We start from the raw sequence: 24,398 nt of genomic DNA, 5'->3' as shown, positions 1-24,398 counted from the left end.
ACTGGCACAGATGAAGAACTCCTCCGGAGATGGGAACAAAAGATATTAAGGAAAATAAGATATTATATGGGGAACCAGATATTGTGACGGATATCAAGGGTAGTAGACTGAGATGGCTAGGACATGTGGAACGGATGCCTGAAGAGAGAGCAGTTAAGAAAGTATATCAGGGTAAACCAGGTGGGAGACGACTGAAAGGAAGACCAAGAAAGAGATGGCTGGATGATGTGGAGGAAGACCTCAGGAAGATGGGTATAAGAAGATGGAGAAGCAAGGCGATCGACCGAGAGGAGTGGACTACGATAGTTTGAGAGACCAAGGCCCTCCACGGGCTGTAGCGTCCAGGAGTAAGTAGTAAGTATTGGACATATAAATTTTCCAGCTAACTCATTCCTGGTTGCCAGCATTTCACCCCCGTGTGCTAGGTTGGGCTCATCAGTTGGTACCTAGCTCACCTACCAAGACGCATGGCTAGTGCATTCCGTGGAGGCCACTGCGTAGGCTACTTGGAGCCACCGGCAGTGCCAATGCACTATGAGAGACTTTGTCTCAATACCAAAAATTGATGCCTGCTTGGCCATCCAGATGGCCATGATACTTCTCTCCTTTAACATCATAAGAGGCCAAAAAGAGGAGACTGGTATCTTGGACACATTGTAAGGATGGACCAGGACCGGGAAATGAAGATGATCCTTGACCAAAATCCTGGCAGCCAACAAAGACGGGGGAGACTAAGGACAAGATGGCTAGACAACGTCTCGAGAGATTTGGAGTCGATAGGGATCCAGGGCTAGAGAAGTAGAGCTCTGGACCGAAAGGTGTGGGCGAAAGCTATTGAAGAGGCAAGGGTCCTTCATGGGCTGTAGCCCCAGGAGAGTGAGTGAGTGAGTTTTAACACCATAAGTCTGTTTGGGCTTGGCATTGACAAAATTGTTCGGTGCATACTAATTGATTATTTGAGCCATGCTTTTTCGCCAACTGACGGCATCACCAGTGTTTGCGGATTCTGTTTCTCTGCACATTACGTGATATTGTGGTGTTCCTTAAAACGCTGAAGCCACCCGTTTGAACACTGGAACTCCAGTCCCATTATTAACTCCAGTTCATTCGCATTTCCCTTAATAACCTTGCCATCAACGGGGATGTTGTTCGCTCAAACATGCCAAAAACCACTCAGATCGATTCCACTTCCAAATCAGAGTGGTTAGTTCCTCGAATGCATATTCGCTTTACAATTACGCTTTGCAGTATTTACACCCTGCATTTCTTGAGCTTCTCAGCTCTCAGGAATTAATTTTTTTTTTTTTTTTAATATTGGAAGCATGGACACAGGAATTCCATATTCTTTAGGTATTACAGATTTTTTAAAAATCCTTTGTCGACCTCCGTCACTATTCACAAGCATATCGCAAAGAGAAAAAAACATCATCAAAACTCCAGAAATTTCAGTTATTCATGACCTTGAGTTCAGCTGGAAAACACACTCACTGCACAAGTCGGCACAAGTGAGAAATGATACAAACTTTTTAAGTGTCATTGCACAAATAAAAAAACTGCTGTGTTTATGACATTTTAACACAAAAATGTAAACATAAAATTCTCCGTCTTATATTAGGACCAAAATAGTAATAGGCAATCCCAAGATCTCTCATGGCTTTATGTAAGATGCAACATCTGTTCTAGTCTTGATAACATAACTGTATATGATAATATTAAAATACTAGATTCGTGTTAAGAAGGAACAATTTTGATTCCTGTCTGAAAGCCCAGTGACTATACAGTGCCTTGAGGGAAGTGCTAAAAACCTGTTCAGAAATACAATTGAAAAAAATGTTAAAAGAAAAACATCTAACCCTGGACATCATGTAAATGTTTTAAAGTAGGTATGAAAATTTGATGAAATTCATTCCATCTTCAAGTAGAGCTATTGAAATGTGCTCTGTCTCCTTCCAATTGTTGTGGCCACTCTCTGCTTTATGATCTCTGAGGATTCCCTAAACAATACCACTCAAAATGCATAGCTAAGATGGCCCCTTATGCAAGTTCACTGCTGATTGCTTTTCCAGTACAGTAGGTACTTGCTCTAGTTATTGCAATGACAGAACATTAATACCAAGATTCATTGGTATGCCATAATTGTCCTTTTGTGAAATACTGTTTCTTGAAAGATGCTTAATTGAGGATTTTGCATTTACGGGACTGAAATTTCTGGACAGTTCATCTGGGAAATCATTTCTTTGAGGAATGGACAATGCAGGATTTTTACAACATTATTTAATTAGGATGCTTGCAGGGCCACATACCAGTAATATGAATGAATAATATGAGGAAACGTAGGTTTCGGCAACGGATAATCAAGGTTCCACTGTACTGTGTTGATGATGTGAAAGTACTTCATGGGGATCACTGTAAGTACCTAGATGTTAATGCAAGGAAAGATCTTCAATGGGATAATCACATTAACGATGTTGTAATGTAAATCTCTTTATATCATTATGAGGGTATTTAGGGGTTGTAGTAAAGATGCACAGGAGATGGCATATAAATTACTGATAAGACCACAATTAGAGTACAATTCCAGTGTATGGGACCATCATTATTTAGAATTAGTTGATTGGACAAATGGAAGAAAATTGAAAGAAAAGCAGCATAAATTGTTCTGGATGATTTTCAACAAAAGAGTGGCGTTATGAAAATGTTGCGAACTTTGGTTTGGGAATACTTATGAGTAAGAAGACAAGCTGCTGACTAAGTGGTATGTACCAAGCTTTCAGTGGAGAGATGACGTAGAAAGACATTAGTAGATGAATAAGGTTAAGTGGTTCTTTTAAAATTGGGAAAGAGGACAGTATGAAGATAAAGTTGAAATTCAAGAGGACAGATTGGGGGCAAATATTTGTTTATAGGAGGAGTTAAGGTTTGGAATAATTTACTGAGGAAAATATTCAATAAATTTCAAACTTCTTTGAAATTATTTAAGACTAGAAACAAATGATAGGGAATGTGCTACTTGGGCAACAGCCCTAAAAGAGATCAGTGGTGATTGAATGATTGTTTGAAACCTACTTAACTAATCAGAGATAATCATGAATAAAGTTTGACATTTGCAGGAAGCAGCTCTGTTTCTGGACTGATTCTCTTGGAAATGAGTGTATGATATCTCATTTTATAGTATTATTCTTATAAACAACTGTGCTTTTAGCTTATTTAGTGTGGTTAAGGAGAGAGAGGGAGAGAGAAATAAAGTCAATATTTAAGAATAAAAAATGAGTGCTGCAGTTTCTTTGACTACCTTAAAAGACTATTTACTCATATAATTTTCCTCCTTTTTTAACCTCTCAAGAACTGGGAGGAGGGAATACTATACAGTAATTTAACTTAGTATCTATAAGGACCCAAAAGTATGACTTATTTACTGGTAAATTGTTATATTTTAAAATGTTGCAGAAATAAGTTCCAATAGCTATGATACACAAGATTTAAGTTATTATTTATAAAGGCTGGTATATCACTGAGAGCTCTAGCTGAACACAAGTGCACATCTCTTATAAAGTAGGAGCCTGAAGAGTATAAAAAACCACCAGTCCCAGATAAATAAACAGTTAGCGAGTATTACATTCCTGAGCTTTATAAAGTGGTGTTAAGTAAACTGATGGAAAAGGCTGATGGAAAATATATTGGGGTCATGTTACACAAAACAATAGACGTGGATCATAGATCTGTAATATTAACTTCATGTTTGGAATTTTAGGAGAGCGGTGATAAGGGTACAGGAATCTGGAAGTCAAGTAGGCATGACATAAAATTGTTAGTGTTGAACTGTGGGATTATTGTAAAGAAAGGAATAGAATTAAGTAATTTAATAGATATATATTTATCAGATATTGTAATAGGAGTTGAATTATGGCTGCAAAATGATATAATGGATGCAGAAATTTTCTCATGGAACTGGAGTGTGCAAAAGTTTCAAACTGGATTGTGCATCGTAGAGATAGGATAGGAATGATAGGAGGGGGAGTATCCATTCTGATGAAAGAAGAATTTGTAAGCTGCAAAAAAGTTAAAGATGACAAGCATGAAATTCTAGGTGTAAGGTTCATTTCTAAAGATAATAGACAACTTGATGTCTTTGGAGTGTACAGACTGGGAAAGGGTGGCACTGATGCTGATGCAGAATTATTCGATAATATAATCAGCTATGTGGGAAGCGACATGGAAAGGAATGTGATTGTAGCGGGAGATCTGAATTTAACAAATGTCAATTGGGAAGGTAATGTGAATGACAGGAAGCATGACCAGCATATGGTAAATAAGTTATTATAGGGAGGACAGCAGTTTCAGGATGTGATGGAACCAACTAGAGGGAAGAATATTTCAGATGTGGTGCTAGTAAAACCATATGAGTTCTACAGAGAAACTGAGGTAACAGACAGCATTAGTGATCACGAAGCTTTTCTTATCATAGTTAAAAATAAATGTGATAGAAAGGAAGGTCTTAAAAGTAGGACTATTTTAGTGAAAAATGGAAGGGTATGTATAGGTGCTTTAAGGCAGAAACAGGTTCCAAGAAAGACTTTCCAGGAATCATTAATGAACAAGGGGAGTGTGTATGTAAGGATCTTCAAAAGACAGATTGTTGGAGGTAGATAGAGGCAGATAGAGGAGGTGACTAATGCTGAAAATGTATTAAAATTTACCTACTATAACAGTGACATTTACAATAAGATACAAAAGTTGAAAACTAGAAAAGCAGCTGGAATTAATGAGATTTCTGGGGATACACTAAAAACAATAGGTATGGGTATAGTACCATATCTGAAGTACTTATTTGATTATTGTTTGCATGAAAGAGCTATACCAAATGAATGGAGAGTTACTATAGCAACCTCTGTGTATAAAGGAAAGCGTGATAGACACAAAGCTGAAAATCGCAGGCCAGTCAGTTTGGCATGCATTGCATTAAAAGCGGAGGATGAGATTTTAAAGGAAGAGGTACGTTTACTGGAATCGAAAGTACTGGTACCAGTAAACACTCAGAACGCAGGTGGCTCCGTGAATTCTAGCACGTGGTGTCAAGTTGCTTCAGATTCTAGGAGGAAAAGTGTACAGTTAAATAAGGACAACTTTGTAATTGACACCAAAAATAGATTCTCAGCCCTGAGGGAAGTAAGCGATACGCACGGTATCCGTATGGGAAGCAGTCAAACGTATAGCGCAAAATCCAGTACGAGAAGCGGCAAAGTTAGGCCTAAAATCCCACACAGTACACCGGCGAAAGTGTTGAACATTCTTATATTTGGTGATAGCCAGGTGGGGGAATTTCTTTGAAATCATTTAAGAATAGGCTAGGAAAACAACAGATAGGGAATCTGCCACCTGGGCAACTGCCCTAAATGCAGATTAGTAGTGACTGATTGATTGATCTTGTCTGCTAACTATTGATGTGTTACCTAACAGTAAGGTGAGTCACACAACAGTTGCTGCCTTTTTTCAATGATGCACTTAGCTTTTGTGGCCATTGCACATTCTTTATGATCATATTCTCATGGTCTGTACTGATGCTGCACCTTTCATTTGCAAAGCCATGGAAAGTACACATCATGTCTGTAGAATGTGGACTGAAGCAGTTTGGGCTTCCTTTCCTGAAGAAAACATTTTGATCTCTACAGTGAAAAGAGTATTTCTGAAGACCCCACATCACAGGAATACGTTTTTGGATTCAGTTGGTAATGTGCTTTTTCCGCCTTCACCAATTCATATGAGATGGGGAAAGTGGCTTAAAGCTGTTGCTTATTGTGCCAATTATTTTGAAGTAGTAAAAGAGGTAGTTGAATTCCTTGATGTTGAAGCTGCTGCTTCTATTACAGAAGCACAAGAAGTATTCAGCAAAGATGGTGTTCAGGGGCAACTTATATTCTTTCCAATTTGATGTGCATACCTTTGGCCACCACGAAATTGCAATAAAAAGGACTTTCTCTTCACGTTAGTACTGGAATTGTTGAAACAGCTGAATGATTCCTAATGAATCTAACAAATCAAGTTTTCTCAGTAAAAATGCAGTGTAGTGTTAAAAAATCTCCTGTGTCCACAAACTTAAAAACATTTCTGGTGTTCTCCAATGCAAATAAAAAAATTGACGGTGCATTGATACTGGAAGTCTCTGATTTCATTAGAGTATGCTCCAGTTATTGCATGTGATGAATACAAAACCATCTTAAGTGAAAACGGGTGCAAGTTCGTGTTTGAATGACCTGTTGCAACATGCTATGATTAAGTGCAATCAAGACTCATGAATTTCATTGAGAAAATGGAGCATTTTATTGTAGCACGGTATGTAATGTATTTTATTTTGGCATTTAAAGTGTAACATTTATTTTTATAATGGAAATTTATTGCTAATTGCTATCAGATTTGTGTTTTCTCGGTGCACATTTGTCATTTTTAAATGCATAATTATCCAAAGCATGTTCATCACTGTTGTAATTCCTCTCCTAGGTACTGTCATCATCTGTGCCATTCATTTTGTTTGCAATTCTCATTTTCTTGTAACTCGTATGAAATGAGCTCCCATGCCAGGACAATCCATTCACAGATCAATTCGAGGGCAGGCCTCTTTGATTTTTGTGGCTGGCAGTAACATAATGTTGTGCAGCAATCCATACTGCATAAATCCCCTGCACTTGGTTCTTAAACAGCATATCATTACTCACATCAAATGGCTGCAGAACTGATGTTAAACCATCAGACTTCATCTTCAACATTTCTTGTTTAATGTCCTGTCCAAAACCAGGAGAGGCTTATTATGATTAAAAAGATGGCCTGAATATCTCCCCCATACAACATGCATCCACTCTTTCATTAGGTTGGACTCCATCCATCCTTTATCTTGTGCATGAACATGTAGCCCAGTAGGAAACTTCCCTTTTAAAATGGTTTTCCTTTTAAATATCATGTACAGAGGAAGTTTTTGTCCATCTGCAGTGATGGCCAACACAACTGTGCAACAAAGTTTCCCTGCACCTGTTGTTCACATCAGATCAATTCACTGGGCACAACATTTTTTGTTGATCGTGGTGTTCCTCGGCATATCAAAGAAAATCAGCATTTGATCTGCGTTCCCTATTTTGAGAAGCAGATAGTTGGACTCACACAGTTTTCATATGATATACTGATAGAATTTGACCGCTCTTTTGGCAATTGCTGGCGGAGAGATGTCTTCCTTCAGAAAGTTGTTTCGCTTTGTGAATCTACACAGCCACCCTCTGCTTGCTTGAAACTGCAAGATTACTGCTTTCCTTTGCAATCTCCAGCACCTTTAACTGTAGCATTTTGTGTGAAACTGAATAGCCATTATTTTTAATCCAGTTACACATTTGATTACTTCACATTACATCAGTGATGGACTCAAAACACCTACTTCAGTGCGCAGGGCTCAACCCAACCCAACAAAAACAAGTGGTATACTGGACAGCCAGAAACAAAAGTCTGTTCCCTAATACATCTGTGCTTTATTAATGTTATTTGTGTACCCTGTTGTCTAGAGATACCAATTTTGTATTGGAATTACTACACAATAAAGCCATAGGTTAACACAGCAACAATATTTGAATAGTTCTTTTATTTCTGCATATTAGCCTGATTTTAGTCCCTGGAATGATAAGGCTGTCTTTTTGGCACACTACAAATTTGCAGGAATAGACATCCAATTGTATATTATCAGAACTCAGCATCTTTGTTCATAGGTAATACTTACATGATTGCATCTTATGCTCTATATTTGACACTTGGGTGCATAATGGATTTATGCGCTCTATAGAAGTTCGATAGGATTGGAACATTCCAATAACTTCATTTGTTTCCTCCTGTTTTCTTCTCTGTAACATATTGAGACTGAGTTAATAAGAAAGAAACTCTAGAACAGAAAAGATCACAGTGGAATAAACTCCAGTATATCAAATTTTAATTCACATAACATTCAACTTATAACTTAGACACATGTTTTGTTTATCTATTTGTGCATTTTAAGCACTGTTAGGGAAAATAATAATTGTTTATTACCTTTGCAGTGTAGTGTAGTTTATTAGAATAAAATAGAAATAGTAGTACTAATTTATCAACACATCATAAATATGGTAGTTATATAATATTAATGAAACAATAACATCAGTTGATACTTGGAATGAGTAAAAATTCCTGTAAAGAGAGTGAGTACAGTCAGATAATAAAGTTCTGTATTATAAATAGGGCTCGAAAGTTGAGGAAAAATCATTTTTTTCTCGGGTGTCCAAAGACGAGACCCAAAATAATATATGTTTATTGTGGGTCATTGCAGGCCAGAAAATGTTGAGGTTTATTTGTCCTTTTTGCCTTTTTTGGCATTTCTTTTTTTTGCTTATTGGTCCTTTTTAAGCCTTTTTAAGGTCTTAACGGCTTTTTATTTCAACTTCACATTCTTTTGACTGCATGTATACTGCCCATTCTCAATTTGAATCATCCATTACCTCTTAAACATTTTTTACAAATGAGTAAATACATATATTTAAACCATATGTGATAAGAGAGAAGATGAAATGAAATGATTGAAGAAAACAGGGGTATCAAATTATGTGCAAGATAAGTGAAATATTGAAAGAAAATTTTGAAGTGAGTGTTTTTGTAAAGAAGTATGCTTCATGTATGAACTCTTAACACCCACTGATGTAGAGGGATGTTTCTTGATGTTTCACAGCACACTGTCTGACAATCCTTTACACCTAAGAACCTGGAGATGACTATTTTGATATTGCCAATTGATGATAGGCTTCTGAATTCCAGTTTCTGTAACGCTAGTGTGGTTAAGCCAAATATGATTCCAGTTATACTAATTTCAATTTCTTTCTCCAGGATGTTCATTGCAGGTTTGCTGAATTCATTCTACGTGGAAAAAATATTTCATTATAAATTTTGTAAGTATTTTTTTTAACAAACATGGAATTCCTTTTTTAAATTATGTTAATCTGAAATATATATAATGTCTGAAGGAATAAGTATTTCACTCATATATGTTTGCACTGTATGTTGTATACCACCAGAATATTGCATTTTTAAACATTATACTCCTTCATTAAAACCAAAATCATGAATGAATTTTGATTGCATATTTATATCCTTTTTGCCAGTTTTTAGGTCCTTTTCTTGATATTTTTAGGTCTCTTTTAGCCGATTTATAGGTCTTCAGCTTCTAAGCCCTAATTATAAATAATAAAAAATTCATTTACATATTTGTGTTATTTAATATTAAAAATAAAAAAGACATACTCTATGCATGATGTTTTAATGAAAAAAGTTTTAAATAATATTTTCATTTACAAAATAAAACATTGCAATTAATACGAAAATGGACTTGTTTCAGTTAGTTAAGTTCAGTTCATCACTTATTGGACATGTCTACTTTGTAGTCATTTCAAATGACTTGATGTAAGGTAACCATTTAATTGTTTTGCCCTTGAAACAAGTGCAGCTTGGTGGGAAATTTGAGAACATTTTTGCCCTACGAAAATTGACTGCACAGCTGTTCACTGCAAAAGAGTGAGACATGTTTTGTACATACACCACTAGTCTGTACAAACGCTGCCCAACTAATCATGTTATATACATGGTCTTTGGTTATAAATACTAATTTTTTTTTTCAAAGTCAGGTCTGAAACTCTTCTGCACATTTACACATCGTAAATTCTTTGGTTTTGTTTACGACTTCTGTTAACATCAGTCTGGTCAGTAAGCTACAGTAATCTAATCTCTATCAACTGTGACTTGCATGAAAAATATCCATTTATCAAAAAGACAAATATAGACTGTGATGTCTCATGTAAAACATGTAGGAGAATCTTCAGTGTTGCACATGGTGGTGCTAGCAGCATAACAATACATTTAGCATCTGCACATCCTAAATTTGCTGAAATAAGTGCAATTTCTTTGAAAGCAATGACCCAGTTCTTTAAAAATACTATACCAACATCGAGAGATCTTGAAATCACTGCATATGAAGAAGCTTGGGCCTATCATACGATTAAGAAAAATCATAGTTTCCATGGAAATGACCGACTTTCTAACTACTCTGCATATTTGCTAGTGTGAAACATCAGGTGAATGTGTGTTGGAGCAATATTGGTGGGCACTTCCAGATTCTTCTGTAGACTAATATATTAATATTGCATTGTTCAAATGTAACTTTGGAATCAGAAATTATTTTAAAATCTTCTCTGTTGAGTGAATAACCTTATATAATACTCACAACGTGATCTATTTGATCCTTAAGTACATTGATGCTGCTGAAGATCATCTCTATCTTCCTGCCGAGATCTCGTATTGACTCTTCTGTCTGTGGATTTGCAGGTGGTGGGTTTCTGGTATTGTTTATTTCCTACAATAAGATCATAAATGACAATTACACATTTTTTTTGTAAAATTACACATGCTTTGTTGGAGATGAAGTGAGAAGATGACAACTATTGAGTTTCTGTCAGACATTTGAGACAATAACCTTTAAAATGGAAGATAAGAAAGATAAGTGCCCAGGCACTTGGATACAATCCAATGGCTATGATGATGGGTGGATTGAGATATTAATTTATTTGTGTGTACCTCTTTGGTCATGGAGTTAGCCCTTACCTCAGAGGCGAGATCATTATGAGTTTACTATCTGCGAAACTTTTAGTGACAGTTTGGCTCCCTAGTGCTGAATCGATAGACCTCAAGTTATCTTCGAGATAGGGATTGGCAATCTATGACACCAAAAATGAATTTATTATGCATCACCATGAGACATCTGGTGGTGTAATTGCAAAACTTTGAAAAATACTATTGTTATTTACACCGTGAAGCAAAGAAATATAGATGTAAACTGAACTTTAACCAATTTCAATGGCTGAGAAAAATCCAAGTAGATCACAGGATCACCTTAGAATAGAGAAAAGAAAAAATAAAATAAAGAAAAAGTCACAAGAAATGCTTATGTGTGTGATGCAGTTGTGTGCTTTAGATAATAAAGGTTTGGAAATTTCTTATCAATAATAGAGTACTATAGATTCTATTAATATTTCAGTTCCATTCAGTTGGCAGTATTACTGGAACCTTTGAAGCTCCCTCCTTGCCCCTCACTCTGTGAAACGAAGTGTTACTAAAAGTTTCATGGATAGTATGTTTCTATGTCCAGTTGTGTGTTGTATGGTGTTTGATGATGATAATGAGGTAGAGAGGGGTGAAACCTGGTGCTGGTGCATAGCCTACTCCTGTCAAATAACACAAAGGGGTCTGATCAAGGCTTAACGTCTCCATCTGATGGACAAATCACCATCAACAGTGTCATATGCCCACACTCCATGCAGGGAGGTTTGAAATTAAACCCAGGCTCTTGGCACACAGTTTAGTGCTTAGGAATGTATGCCACCCCCTCTCTCACCCTGATGGCCAACAATGTGATAGAGAATGTTTGCACCATAAAGACTCGATGATTTAACAATCGTGGCCACGAGGAGGGCAAAATAAGAAATCAGAACATATCTTTATTGTATAAATTACAAGAGAAGTTTCAGAGTACATATTTTCAACAATGAGATGAGTTAAATGGCTTGTGTTATAAATTATGGTACACTGAAAAATAGGTCGATTAAAATCCTATTGAGAAGATACATTCCTTGTCTTGGTTGTATTCAAATAAGGGCATTCCCATAAGTATTCTCTGACCTTCCCTCGCTGCCCTTTGGTCAATAACATCCCCAAATTTTCTTTTAAATAATAGGAATGCTCCTGATGACCGACCTAGGAAACTCAAATGAAACTGTAATGTGATTTAAGAATGAACTACCTTGATAGACAACTTCTGATATGTGGTACTGATAATGAAGCATTTGATACCTTTATATTACTGAGTTGGAAGTGAAAATACTGGAATACTGAAGGAAGTTTATTTCCTTTTTGTTCTTCTTAAATCTGTCTAATAATATACTATGCATGGTGGAAGGTAATTGATGCACCAAATTAACACAAATAATAGATCTTGGTGTGAGAGGATCATGTCACAAATTTTAGGTCCTTAGCTTGCACCATTCTCAAGGAAATTTATGTTTTAGGAATTACAAGAATTGCAATGCAGTGGCTGGCAGTAGCTACTGATGAGGCTGCCGGGGTATGTGGCAAGTGTTTAAACCTGTTGTGGCTTGCTGATGTATCTGTAAGGTTGAGCGTCTGCTGTCAACGAAAACAATAACAACATGCACATCCTCTTTCTAAAAGAATGACTAGCACTAAAGCATTACCAAGTTTTGTGACAGTACATCTCATAGCATGGGTATTGTTCTTTGACCACACATGCGTGTTGTGAAAATTGAAGTTGTCACTCCCTATAAACGACGCCTTGTCTGTGAACAAAATATAATTCATGAAGGCTTTGGTTTGATGATGGACCCACTCACAGAAGCCCATGTTTGGTACATAACTTCTCTCTCCAATAGGTGCTGAACATGCTGCAAGATGGTATGGATGTTGCCAGTCTTCCTCTAATGTTCATAGGACGTCCATTTTGACACTCCTACCACTAATGCAATTTGGCAATTACTCCTGATGCAGTCCTCTGCATGAAGATCACATCTAGGTCCACTGGCTTCATTCGTGGGCATGACATTTCTAGTATCAGCTATTTTCTGTGTAGACAATCTCTCTTAGGAAGCAATGAGAATAAAGTGAAGCTATTGTCCTAGAGATGTCAAAATATGGACGAGGATAGATAACCTCCGACTAGAAGGGACAAAATGAAGTGCTGATAAAATGTGGGCAGGCGAGGTTCACCACAACACTCCTTAGAACTAAACTAGATGTGAGAATAAGTCAGCCTGAATGATCGTCAGGTAACGTTGATGTCATTCACAGCCCAGTAGTCTGTCCTGTCTGTCCTACATATGTTTCTTACACCCTTCTGGAAGGATTTTAAGATTGACAGGAGGGATGGTGTTTACATGTGGCTTACCTCAAATGGGGAGGGCCTGAATAGGACTGCGCTAGCTCGGGATGAAGATATAAATTTACTTTTACAAAGATGTAAACTTCGGGCTGGGAAGATTTGGTGGTGAGGGGAAAAGCTTCTTGACTAAGTAGTATTTTGTGAGCTGTTAGTAGAGAGATGGCATGGAATAACATTAGTTTGAATGGGTTTGTATCCCAACTTCCTGTTGTCTTCAGTGATGAGAGTTTCCCTAATCTCAGGTCCAAGAGTGTGGAGAAGGTCTGGAGAGACGTTCAGTGCCGCTGCTTTCTGCTTGAGGACTCCATTTGGAGAAAGCTTGGTGATAACGTGGGGTGGCATCAAAACATGGGACCCTCAGTATCCAAAGATACATCGATGAGATCCTGGTGGACCATGTGCCCTTTGCACCTATCATTGACCAGAATTTTATGATGATGCACGATACCGTCTGCCCCCATACTCCTTGCTGTGTTGTGTGGTACCTGCAGGAAGTTGGGATTTGAACCCTGGACTGGCTAGCATGTCGTGCTGACATAAATCCCATTGAACATGTATGGGATACACTTGGAAGGAACATCAGACAACATGATAACAACACCTTGGCATAATTGAGAACATCATTGGTAAAGGAGTGGAATTACATGCCTGAGCATTTACAAGTTGTCATAGATATTAGGAGTGGAAACACGCGCTTTTAGCGACCAGTATCCTCAGGAAGTGCAGCACAAACATTAACTTTATATTGTTTGGCCACAAATTAATTGACAAAAATATCAACTGAAAAGAAAACTTAAAAAATGTAAAATTTCAAGAATTGCAGAATATTAGGAAAATTATTGTGAGTTAATGGGTGTTGAAAAACATGTTTTGTTATTTTTCATAGCCAAACATCTAGCTTTTCAAACATTTAAATTAATATTGGGCAACTGAAACATTTTGGTAGAATAAATTAAGATTTTACTTAAGAAATTGAAGTGTTCCACTTTTTTTTGCTGTTCAGTGTACATGTATCGTTCACTGTAGAATTTAGTATCACAATAGGAAACTAGACGTCTAGAAGTTTTCTGGAGATAACCTACATGCATTGCCAACAAAAATGAGTTTACAGACTGAAATGATCATTTTACATCAACTGGTGTGATGTAGATGCTGGTGTTAAAAGCTTGGAACATTCATCTGTCAAACGTACTCTAATACCATTCAAGTACTGACTAACTGACTGGATCTTTTTCAGTTCTGGGTTTGCATTTAACACTTTCTCTAACTTGTATTTAATCTTGTTGAGTTTTGCCTGGAGCAGAATTTAGTGAAAAAATTGTTTTTTGAACGAGTTAAAGCAAGTCATGGAGGAGTGCACTGTTGGTTTCCAAACTCTGAAAGTAAAAGTAAAGGAAAATGGGCTTGACTGAAATTCACACATTGATAGACAGTATTACCTTCAAACACCACTTTTACTTCATGGACACACAGCATGTTGACTTCAAATTTTGTCACCACTTCTTTTACCTGATTGAAATTCTCCTGATAAAATGAAACGGCAAATAACCACCTCTTTAGTACAAGTAAATGGGGCAGAGGAACCTCAGGTAGGCAGTCTTTATAGAACCGGACATGAGCTGATGCTTTCAGAAGCAGATCTTACAGCACTTGTAATTAAATCATTAACAGCTGGAAAGTGTGCATGTAATCCATGTGCTAAACAGGTTAAATGAATATTGTTCAAGTTAAAATTTCTTTTCACATTTAACGTCTTTTGAACAAACTTGACAGTAAATGTTGAACAGCCACTATTGCCTAACAGCCGCTATTTTAATAAATATATGCTACCGCTCAAATACTGACTAACTGGCTGAATCTTCTTCAGTCCTGAGTTCAAATTTAATACTTTCCTTAACTGGTATTTAATCTTCTTGAGCTTCGCCTGGAGGGGAATCTAATGAAGAATTGTTTTCTTTTAACGAGTTCAAGCGAGTCAAGGATTTTCTGCAGATGTTAACACTAGCAGACTACCGTACTAAAGAAAAATGGTAACATATTAACTGAAGATACTTCTCACAAGACTGACCATCTGGAGTGGTGAACAGAATGCAGGGAAGTCCCACCCCCTCTCTTTCATCCAAACGATCTGCTTGTATGTCAAGTGGTTAAAGAAAGTGCCATTACTCAAGAGTTGTAAATAATATGTTTTTACTACCTCCTACAGAATGTCCAAAACACAGACAAAAATGATTTTGTATGAGATTATCCTTAATTTCAAAATTATATGCTGAAACATCATACTGGTATTATGTTTAGAATAAGCAATAACACCAATAATTCTTGCAATATGCATTTGCATATGTGCATATGACTTTTCAAAGACTTGGTCTGTGCTGATCTTATTATACAAATGGGTAAAATCTAGTTATGTACTAACAATTTATCAGCTGTAGTACTTTCTGTAATAGCTCTGTAAATCATAGCAAAATAAACATATCAGTAAAAATATTATTGTTGGATAATCAAAAATCAATTAAATTACATATGCTTTTACTACTATAGGATCAATAGATGCACACCATACCTGTTCTAGTCTCATCAGCCTTTGAGAGATTATTTCAAAATCAACCAAATCAGTGGTTTCTGTTGCAGTGATATTGCCTGGAAAAGATAGAATTCATTGATCAATTTGTTGGAAAAAATAATATCCTGTGAAATTGTACTCTTTTGGACACAAGTGTTGATCTGCTGAAAACGTTAAGTCCTGTAGACAGAACTAAGGCAAGAAACCATCCTTAAGTGTGACATGGCTGCCACATTTGATGATGATTATACTATGAGTAAAAAATGTTATGATATGAGTTCACAAGTCATTAGGTATACGGGGTCTCCCACATTTTACCGACATTTTCTCCTATCTCTTGTATTTTTGCCAAGTCTTGCGTATTTTATGGGTTTTCCTGTATTGTACACATCTCACATATTTGACGTATTTGATAATGTTTTCCCTCAGGTTTCATAAAGTTTTATTTATTTATGCTATCATTTCTGTATCATTCAAAGATTTTGTATCATATGTTATGACAAAGTTCATTCAACAAGGTCACAAGCAACCAGCTCAGGATATAAAGGATATCCCACATTACACAATCAATTATCAACAATTCACAAGTAGTTAAATTATACCAACTTATTTAAGAGAGGTTCTCTCCTAACCACAAATGCAATACTCATAAGAAGACAACACATCAATAGATGGCAAGAACTTCCCTACTAGTGTACATTGGTTTTTAAAGTGGAACAATTTCAACCCTCTTTTACTGAATGTGACAGCGTCACTGATTTGAATCCATGTTTTATTACAGATTCTGTTCAAACGTTTGACCAATTTGTGTATATCTATCTCACATAGCAAATCCTCTATAGTTTTCTCACCAAATAGTGATGAGTGCTATTGTGATTATTAACATTTAGAGACAGATCTGTGTATGAATTTCGATTCAACAATGCTCTGTGTAAACTGCTGCAACTAATATGTGGAGGTGTGAAACTGAATCTTGAATGAACTCAGATACAGTATGTGACAAGGACATTAACATTGTTATTATCACCATAATTTAGAACTGTACATATCATAAATAGTGAAATATTTTGAATTTAATGACTTGTTATATTGATATATTTATGAGAATAAAGTTTATAGAAAAATATTTGGCCCATGGTTCGATCCTATCTCTCAGAACTGGCAGAAAAGATCTAATTATGAGATTTACACCCTCTCTCAACGACACACTATAATGGGTGCAATAGAATCCAACAGACTGCGCTGGGTTGGACATGTACAGTACTGAGGATTCAGGATAACAGAGCACCAGTAGATCTATACAAGGGATCTCTTAATGGGAAAAGAGCTTCAGGAAGACCCTGAAGCACCTGGAAGAAGGAGATCAACAAGTTATGCCGGACCCTCCAAACTGATAATTGGGAAGAGCGGGCTCAAGATCAAAAAGGATGGAAGAGGATTATGAGATCGGCAAGGGAACTTTACGTCACTCAGAAGCCTACGGAGTGAGTGAGTGAGTGAGTGAGTGAGTGTGTTCATGATACATTTAGCAGCTGAAGATGATCCCAACAGAGGATTGAAACTAGTCCTGCAATCATAATGTACTTTTAAATGTAAATACGTATAATTAACACTATACAAGTATTGATTAGGTGAAGAACCCCAAACCTAAAATTGTAAACTGTCATTCAAAGATTATTATTCCCAAATCAACAATCAGCTGGTTAGCTGGTTAGCTGGAAAATTTATAATGTCCAATAACGGACCATTTATATTGGTATTATAAATTTACTCATTCGGGACAAATATTTCAGATTCCCTATGGGAATCAACATCTATATCATCTGATGGTCAAGCAGGCATCAATTTTTCGTAAAGAGACAAAGTCTCTCATTGTGCATTGGCACTGCTGGTGGCTTCAAGTAGCCTATGCAGTGGCCTCCACGGTATGCACTAGCCATGTGTCTTGGTAAGTGTGTTAGGTACCAACTGATGAGCCCAACCTAGCACATGGGGGCGAAACGCTGGCAACCAGGAATGAGTTAGCTGGAAAATTTATAATGTCCAATAACGGACATATTTCAGATTCCCTATGGGATTATTTCAGCTATCATTTCCAAAATCTCCCATATTTTTTGTTTGAAAACCTGGCAACCCTATGAGTCATTGTCTTAATATGTCTTTTAGTAGATATTTTTAAAAATCTGGTGGGATTTGTGTCTACCACAACTGCATCTGTGGGCTGGCCTGACTAGTTCAGGATTAGGCATAACATCGCTTTTCGAAATGTTTGTGCAGTAGCGACGAATGGGAATTAGAATTGATGGGGAGGCACAAAAATTTGTAGACAACAAAAATTTCCCGGTTTGAGGGATATATCCCCCTGTGGGTAAGGGCAGTAGAATAACACCCATGGTACCCCTGCCTGTCGTAACAGGTGACTAAAAGAGGCCCCAGGGGCTCTGAACTTTGGAGCGTGAATTGGTAACCACAGGGCCCTTAGCTGAGTCCTGGCATTGCTTCCACTTACTTGTGCCAGGCTCCTCACTTTCATCTATCCTATCCAACCTCTCTCGGTCAACTCTTGTTCTTTTCCGACTCTGACGCTATTAGGTTTGTAAGGGCTAGGGAGTTTTTCATCTTCACGCCCTTCGTGGCCCTTGTCTTCCTTTGGCCAATATCTTCATTTTCGAAGTGTCGGATCCCTTCCAACTTTTCCTCTGATTAGTGTTATATAAATATTTAATTAGAATAATAATCATAGTATACATTTTTTTTAATGGAGGATGGTTGCCTAGTTGTACTTCCTCTTAAAACAATAATCACCAACACCACCACTTTGAGAGATATAGTGGAAAGGGGGTGGGGGGTGGGTTACATTAAAATTGAAAAAAACAAAGCTACTAAACGGTGTATGTTAATAACAGTTTTTTAAGATTTTAATTCAATTATATACAATAAAATTTTCTCAAAAGGACAATAATTACACATGTATTACAATTAAATAAAAGTGTAGCATGATTATACAGTTAAAAATCAGTTAGTACTTTTTTATTATTATTAACAATACTGGTACATCGCAAATGGGAAACATCCCGGTGGCAATGGTCACTCACAGTAGTGTAATAATAAAGTAAACACGATTACCTAACAACAACAACAACAACAACAAGAAACGAACAGCAAGAGTACAGCAAGCAATTCCATGGAAAGACATATTACAAGAAATACTACTAGTCAACGTTCTAAATCCAGCATCACCACATAAAAATTCACACACAACTTATGTATTTCCAGTGCTTACCACAACGGCTTACAATACTATAGGTTGAGCTTACTACTAGCTTAACTCTACAAGTGATAATAAACTTAAAACATAACTACCTAACAACAACAAATGGAATACAACAAGCAGTTTCACGGGGGGGGGCAAAAAAATGACAGGAAATACTACTAGTTAACATTCTAAATTCAGCATCATCGTATACAAATTCACACACAACATTAACAAACTGTACAGACATTGACTGAGTGAGACTGCCAAACTGACGAATGTGCGCGGCAAGAGGATGAATCATACCTCAGTATCCATGACTTAGGAAAAATATACCTCTGCTGCCCTTCCTCACAGCACGTGCTGCACGTTGCTGCGCAAGTCTCCGCTACTTGCTGCGGCGCGTTACGAATCGGTTAGCCACGACGAGTGACATTTTGTGCGCATTTCTGCTACCTACGTGTTTTTCTTAATAATTAAAGAAATTAAAGGAAAGAATAAGCTGATAAGACAACGGGGTTTGTACAAATTGCTTTTGTTTAGTAATTCCTAGTTCCAGGCGGCTAAAATGGAATCAAAATATAATGTTTTCACCACAAAGTGGGTGGTGGGGGTGTGGGACGACTTCCCCCCCCCCCTTCACCCCCACTAATCGCCGCCACTGCGTTTGTGGGATATCGTGTTCAGTTGACGACAACTTTGTGTCGGAGTGGAAACAGACACTTTTTTTCCCTGAACAACGGACACTTCTTAATAATCGACTTATTTCCCCACCCAGGCTTATCCGTTATTGACAAGTCTCATTATAAGTTACATACTGTTGAAAGAACACTTCGCACTAATGTCTACAATGTAGGTACGGGAGGTAGGGGTGGTAATGAGACTTTTGGTACCGTATATCATGTATATAGACAAGAGAGACTCGGTTCAATCAATCAATCAATCAATCAATCAATCAATCAATCAATCAATCAATCAATCAATCAATCAATCTCGTCATTTAGGGCAGTCGACCAGGTTTCAGATTCCCTATCTGTTGTTTTCCTAGCCTTTTTTAAACGATTGCAAAGAAATTGGAAGTTTATTGAACCCCTCTTGGTAGCCTAAGTTATTCCAATCCCTAACTCCCCTTCCTATGAATGAATATTTGTCCCAAATCGTCCTCTTTAATTCCAACTTTATCTTCATATATTGTGATATTTCCTACTTTTAAAGACACCACTCAAACTTATTTGTCTACTAATGTCATTCTACGCCATCTCTCCACTGACTGCTCGGAACATACCACTTAATTGAGCAGCTCGCCTCCTTTCTCCCAAGTCTTCTCAGCCCAAATTTTGCAAGATTTTTGTAAAGCTACTCTTTTGTTGGAACAAATCGAGCTGCTTTCCTTTAGTTTTTTTTTTTTTTCAGTTTATGCATCAAGTAATCCTGGTGAGGGTTCCCATACACTGGAACCATACTCTATTTGGGGTCTTACTGGAGACTTATATGCCCTCTCCTTACACCCTTACTCCGCCATTTAGTAGGCCTAGAGTAAAACGGAACGTCGAAATTGACGAGCAGACAGCCAGATGGCGTCAAATTGAAATGTCAGCACGTGGTAGTTATTATTAGCATTCGCCTTGTTATTATTTTCGTTTCCTTAATGAAGCAATCGAATACAGCATCGACCGGTGACGAAAGAACTGCACTCAATGACCATGGTGGAAATGCCTATTATAGTAACTGTTATCAGAACCGTCAAAGATCAAACGGATTATTTTGAAAGAACTCATCATTATGGAATTTTCAGATATTCCTCTATGCGAATATTGACAATTGTTGATATGTTGACAATTTACATAATAGGCTATGCAAAGTAATAACAGAGGGCCCTATCGCATAAAAGTAATATTAGCCTATGTACAATTTCAACGATATGTTGAATTCTTTATAGAACCTCCGTGGTTCAGGCGGCAGCACGCCGGCCTCCCACCGCTGGGTTCCGTTGTTCAAATCCCGGTCATTCCATGTGAGATTTGTGCTGGACAAAGCAGAGGCGAGACAGGTTTTCCTCCGGGTACTCCGGTTTTCCCTGTCATATTTTATTCCAGCAACACTCTCCAATATCATTTCATCTGTCATTCATTAATCATTGTCCCAGAGAAGTGCGACAGGCTTCTGCAGCCAGCACAATTCCTATCCTCGTCGCTAGATGGGGGCTCCATTCATTCCATTTCTGACCCGGTCGAATGACTGGAAACAGGCTGTGGATTTTCATTTTGTTGATTTCTTTCACTGCATAATTAAAGAACCACTGTATAATAGTGTATTGTATACTTAATAGCTAATATTTTGGAACTATTTGCAACTTTCCTATGAATTATAGTTCGTACTGTATGTAGCCTATTCTTCATTGTTCAACTTTGTTTCATCTGCTTCCGCGCTGTATTTTCTACATTCTAATTATTTTAACTATGGTGCATAACTTAGATTATCTGATATTTTCAGATTAATAATTACTGAGATTTGAAATGATAGACGGGGCGCAGGTTTGGAGAATGGAGAGCTAGTGGAATGTCTCAATCCCTACTCATAACAAGTTGATTGAATGGCCTCGATGAGTTGCTCTTCACTTCCATTTTGTACATTAATTATAGAGAAATTAATATCTACCAAAATGTTACAGATGATTAACGGCTTCTGTGATCTCACATAGGTGCAGAGGTTCTTCTTAATAACAGTAACTATGTTTTAAGAAGAAATATTGGAGATGTAAGAAACTAGTTATGGATTATCAAAAAAGGCTTTCACGGCCGCAGATCTTATAATCACAGGAATAGAACCAGCTTTTGGGTGGTTAGGCCGTGTGCATAATGCAGAGTTTCGTCCAGACGTGCCATTTGGACTCATCAGCTGGAATGGCACGCCCCTCCAAAGATTTGCTAACACGGCGGGGCCACACAGTTTGGTCTGCCACTGCTAAGCAGAGTCCTGGAGGGGCGTGCCATTCCAGCTGATGAGTCCAAATGGCACGTCTGGACGAAACTCTGCATAATGCACACGGCCTAACCACCCAAAAGCTGGTTCTATTCCTGTGATTATTAGTTATAGATTGTTATGAAATACAGCTATTATAATGAAGTATTTAATTAACATCCTTTAGCACTCTCATAGAAAGTAATGAGCCCAAATCAGTAGGTATGTTATTTAGTTATTTTTAAAATATATTGTTTGGCTTCACGTGATTAAAGCCCATCACTCCGAAACCAGTACAACGGGAGATCATGGCAATTTGATGTATTAGAAATCCCTGTCTCGCTGCAAATCAATTGGTTACACGGTCTAGAAAAAGCAATATTAAGAACGGTAACCAATTAGTGTGGTAAAACCCCCTGTAGGTGGGGGCGGTAGAATAACACCCACGGTATACCCTGCCTGTCGTAAGAGGAAACTGAAAGGGCCCCAGGGCTCTGAACATTGGAGAGTGGGTTGGCGACCATGGGGCCCTTACTGAGTCGTGGCATTGCTTCCACTTCCACTTACTTGTGCCAGACTCCTCACTTTCATCCCTCCTATGCGACCTCTCTTGGTCAATTCTTGTTCTTTTCCGATCCCGACGGTATTACGTATGGACGCATAGGGAGTCTTTCATTTTCACGTCCTTCGTGGTCCTTGTCTTCCTCTGGCCGATACCTTCATTTTTCGTAATGTCGGATCCCTTCAATTTTTTTCCCTCTGATTAATGTTATATAGAGGATGGTTGCCTAGTTGTACTTCCTCTTAAGACAATAATCACCACCACCAGCAGCATCTTACTGTGGTAAAACTGAAACTGCTCTTTTTCAAAAAAATCTGACTTTGCAAAAATAGTAGTTTGGGTAGTTGCACAATTCTACTATAATAATTTCGTGTGGCTATTTCTAGCCGAGTGCAGCCCTTGTAAGGCAGACCCTCCGATGAGGGTGGGCGGCATCTGCCATGTGTAGGTAACTGCGTGTTATTGTGGTGGAGGATAGTATTATGTGTGGTGTGTGGGGGACAGCACAAACACCCAATCCCCGGGCCATTGGAATTAACCAATGAAGGTTAAAATCCCCGACCCGGCCGGGAATCGAACCCGGGACCCTCTGAACCGAAGGCCAGTACGCTGACCATTCAGCCAACGAGTCGGACACAATTCTACTGATATGCAGGAAAAGTGTATAGATTTCAGTTTAGATATATAATTTCCTACGATATGTCACAATCTAGCGTTGTCAGGATGTCAATATTGATGCGTTATGTTTATCCTCCTTTGTGCTCTCTTAAAAGAAACTTCGTCAGTTTTGGTGTTATCAACGCGTTTTGGTTTGTGAGGAACAGTTAACAAGTAAACAAAGGTTTAGAGTGATGCCGGGAGCTAATATGACGGGAACCGGAAAATTAAAACTTCTAATAATCGAAAAATCGGCGAAGCTTCACTGTTTCTCGGGTGTGAATTAATTACCGATCACGTACGAAAACAACCCCCGAAGTCGCGGAACAAGCTCTCTCGGCTGCGAGGCATTGACGTGGAGGAAGGAAAGGTTAACAGTAACAAACAGAGAAGACCAACGGATTTTTTTTTTTTCCAAAGGTGTTAACCGAGGTATGCTTCTTGTTTCTTTCCTGCATGTACTGTATCGTGTCTTCTAAAAAGTTACTATACCGTAATAAGGGTAGTGATGGCGTAAAATAGAGATTGTACACTGACTGAGCAAATGTCATGGGATAGCGGAGCACTGATGTGCAGGTGTGTTGTCTGCGCACCACACGCCCCCTGTGCCAGCGGCAGTTGTATAGGAGACCTTGTGAGCAGTGGCTGTGCATGTGACAGGTGTAACATGGAACGTCGTCGTGAGCTGACACCGTTCGAACGGGGTATGGTGGTCGGTGCCCGACGGATGAGAAGTGCGATTTCGGAAGTGGTACGGGAATTCGGCTTCACACGATCAACCGTGTCCAGGGTGTATCGTGAATGGTTGAAGGCGGGTGTCACCGTCCACAACAGACGAACGACCGGCCGTCCAGCCACCCTCGATGACCGATGGGTTCTATGGGGTATGGGGTATGGGAGCCGGCGCCGCACACGGGTGCCGAACGTCATCAGGCACAACGACGCGCATTTGTCGCCAGTCACCAGGGATGGACACTGGAACAATGGCGTAACGTGATATGGTCGGACGAATCACGATTTCAACTGCACCATGCCGATGGGTTGCACCGTGTATGGCGCAGACCACATGAAGCGATGGATCCCGCCTGCCTCGAAGGTGTGGTCCAGAGCGATGGTGTCTCTGTTATGGTCTGGGGCGCATTTTCCTGGTATGTAATGGGCCCCCTAGTTGTTCTGGAAGAGACTTTGAATGGTACGCGGTATGTTGAGCTGCTCGGTGACCATCTCCACCCATTTTTGGCCTTCCAGCGCCCAGACGGTTCTGCGGTGTTTCAAGATGACAATGCGCCGCCACATCACTCCCATGTCGCCCGGGAATGGTTGCAGGAACATGCAGGGGAGGTCCAACGACTGCCATGGCCACCCAGGAGACCCGATATGAACCCTATCGAGCATATCTGCG

At 38.4% G+C, this 24,398-nt stretch overlaps 1 protein-coding gene across 1 annotated transcript in view; it reads right to left on the bottom strand.

Annotated features, from left to right (window-relative positions):
- slow (slowdown) overlaps positions 1 to 24,398 on the bottom strand; it is a 665,232-nt gene that overhangs the window by 8,303 nt on the left and 632,531 nt on the right. The window contains exons 6-8 of the mRNA XM_067146546.2: positions 15,564 to 15,640; positions 10,274 to 10,402; positions 7,754 to 7,874 (exon numbers count right to left, since the gene is read on the bottom strand). Coding sequence (XP_067002647.2) covers positions 7,754 to 7,874; positions 10,274 to 10,402; positions 15,564 to 15,640 — 327 coding nt within the window. The remainder of the gene's footprint in view (positions 1 to 7,753; positions 7,875 to 10,273; positions 10,403 to 15,563; positions 15,641 to 24,398) is intronic.

The sequence above is a fragment of the Anabrus simplex genome, chromosome 4, assembly GCF_040414725.1.
Source record: "Anabrus simplex isolate iqAnaSimp1 chromosome 4, ASM4041472v1, whole genome shotgun sequence".
NCBI classification, from domain to species: domain Eukaryota; kingdom Metazoa; phylum Arthropoda; class Insecta; order Orthoptera; family Tettigoniidae; genus Anabrus; species Anabrus simplex.
Note: the sequence above shows the minus strand (reverse complement) of the source record. Positions and strands in the feature narration are given on the sequence as shown.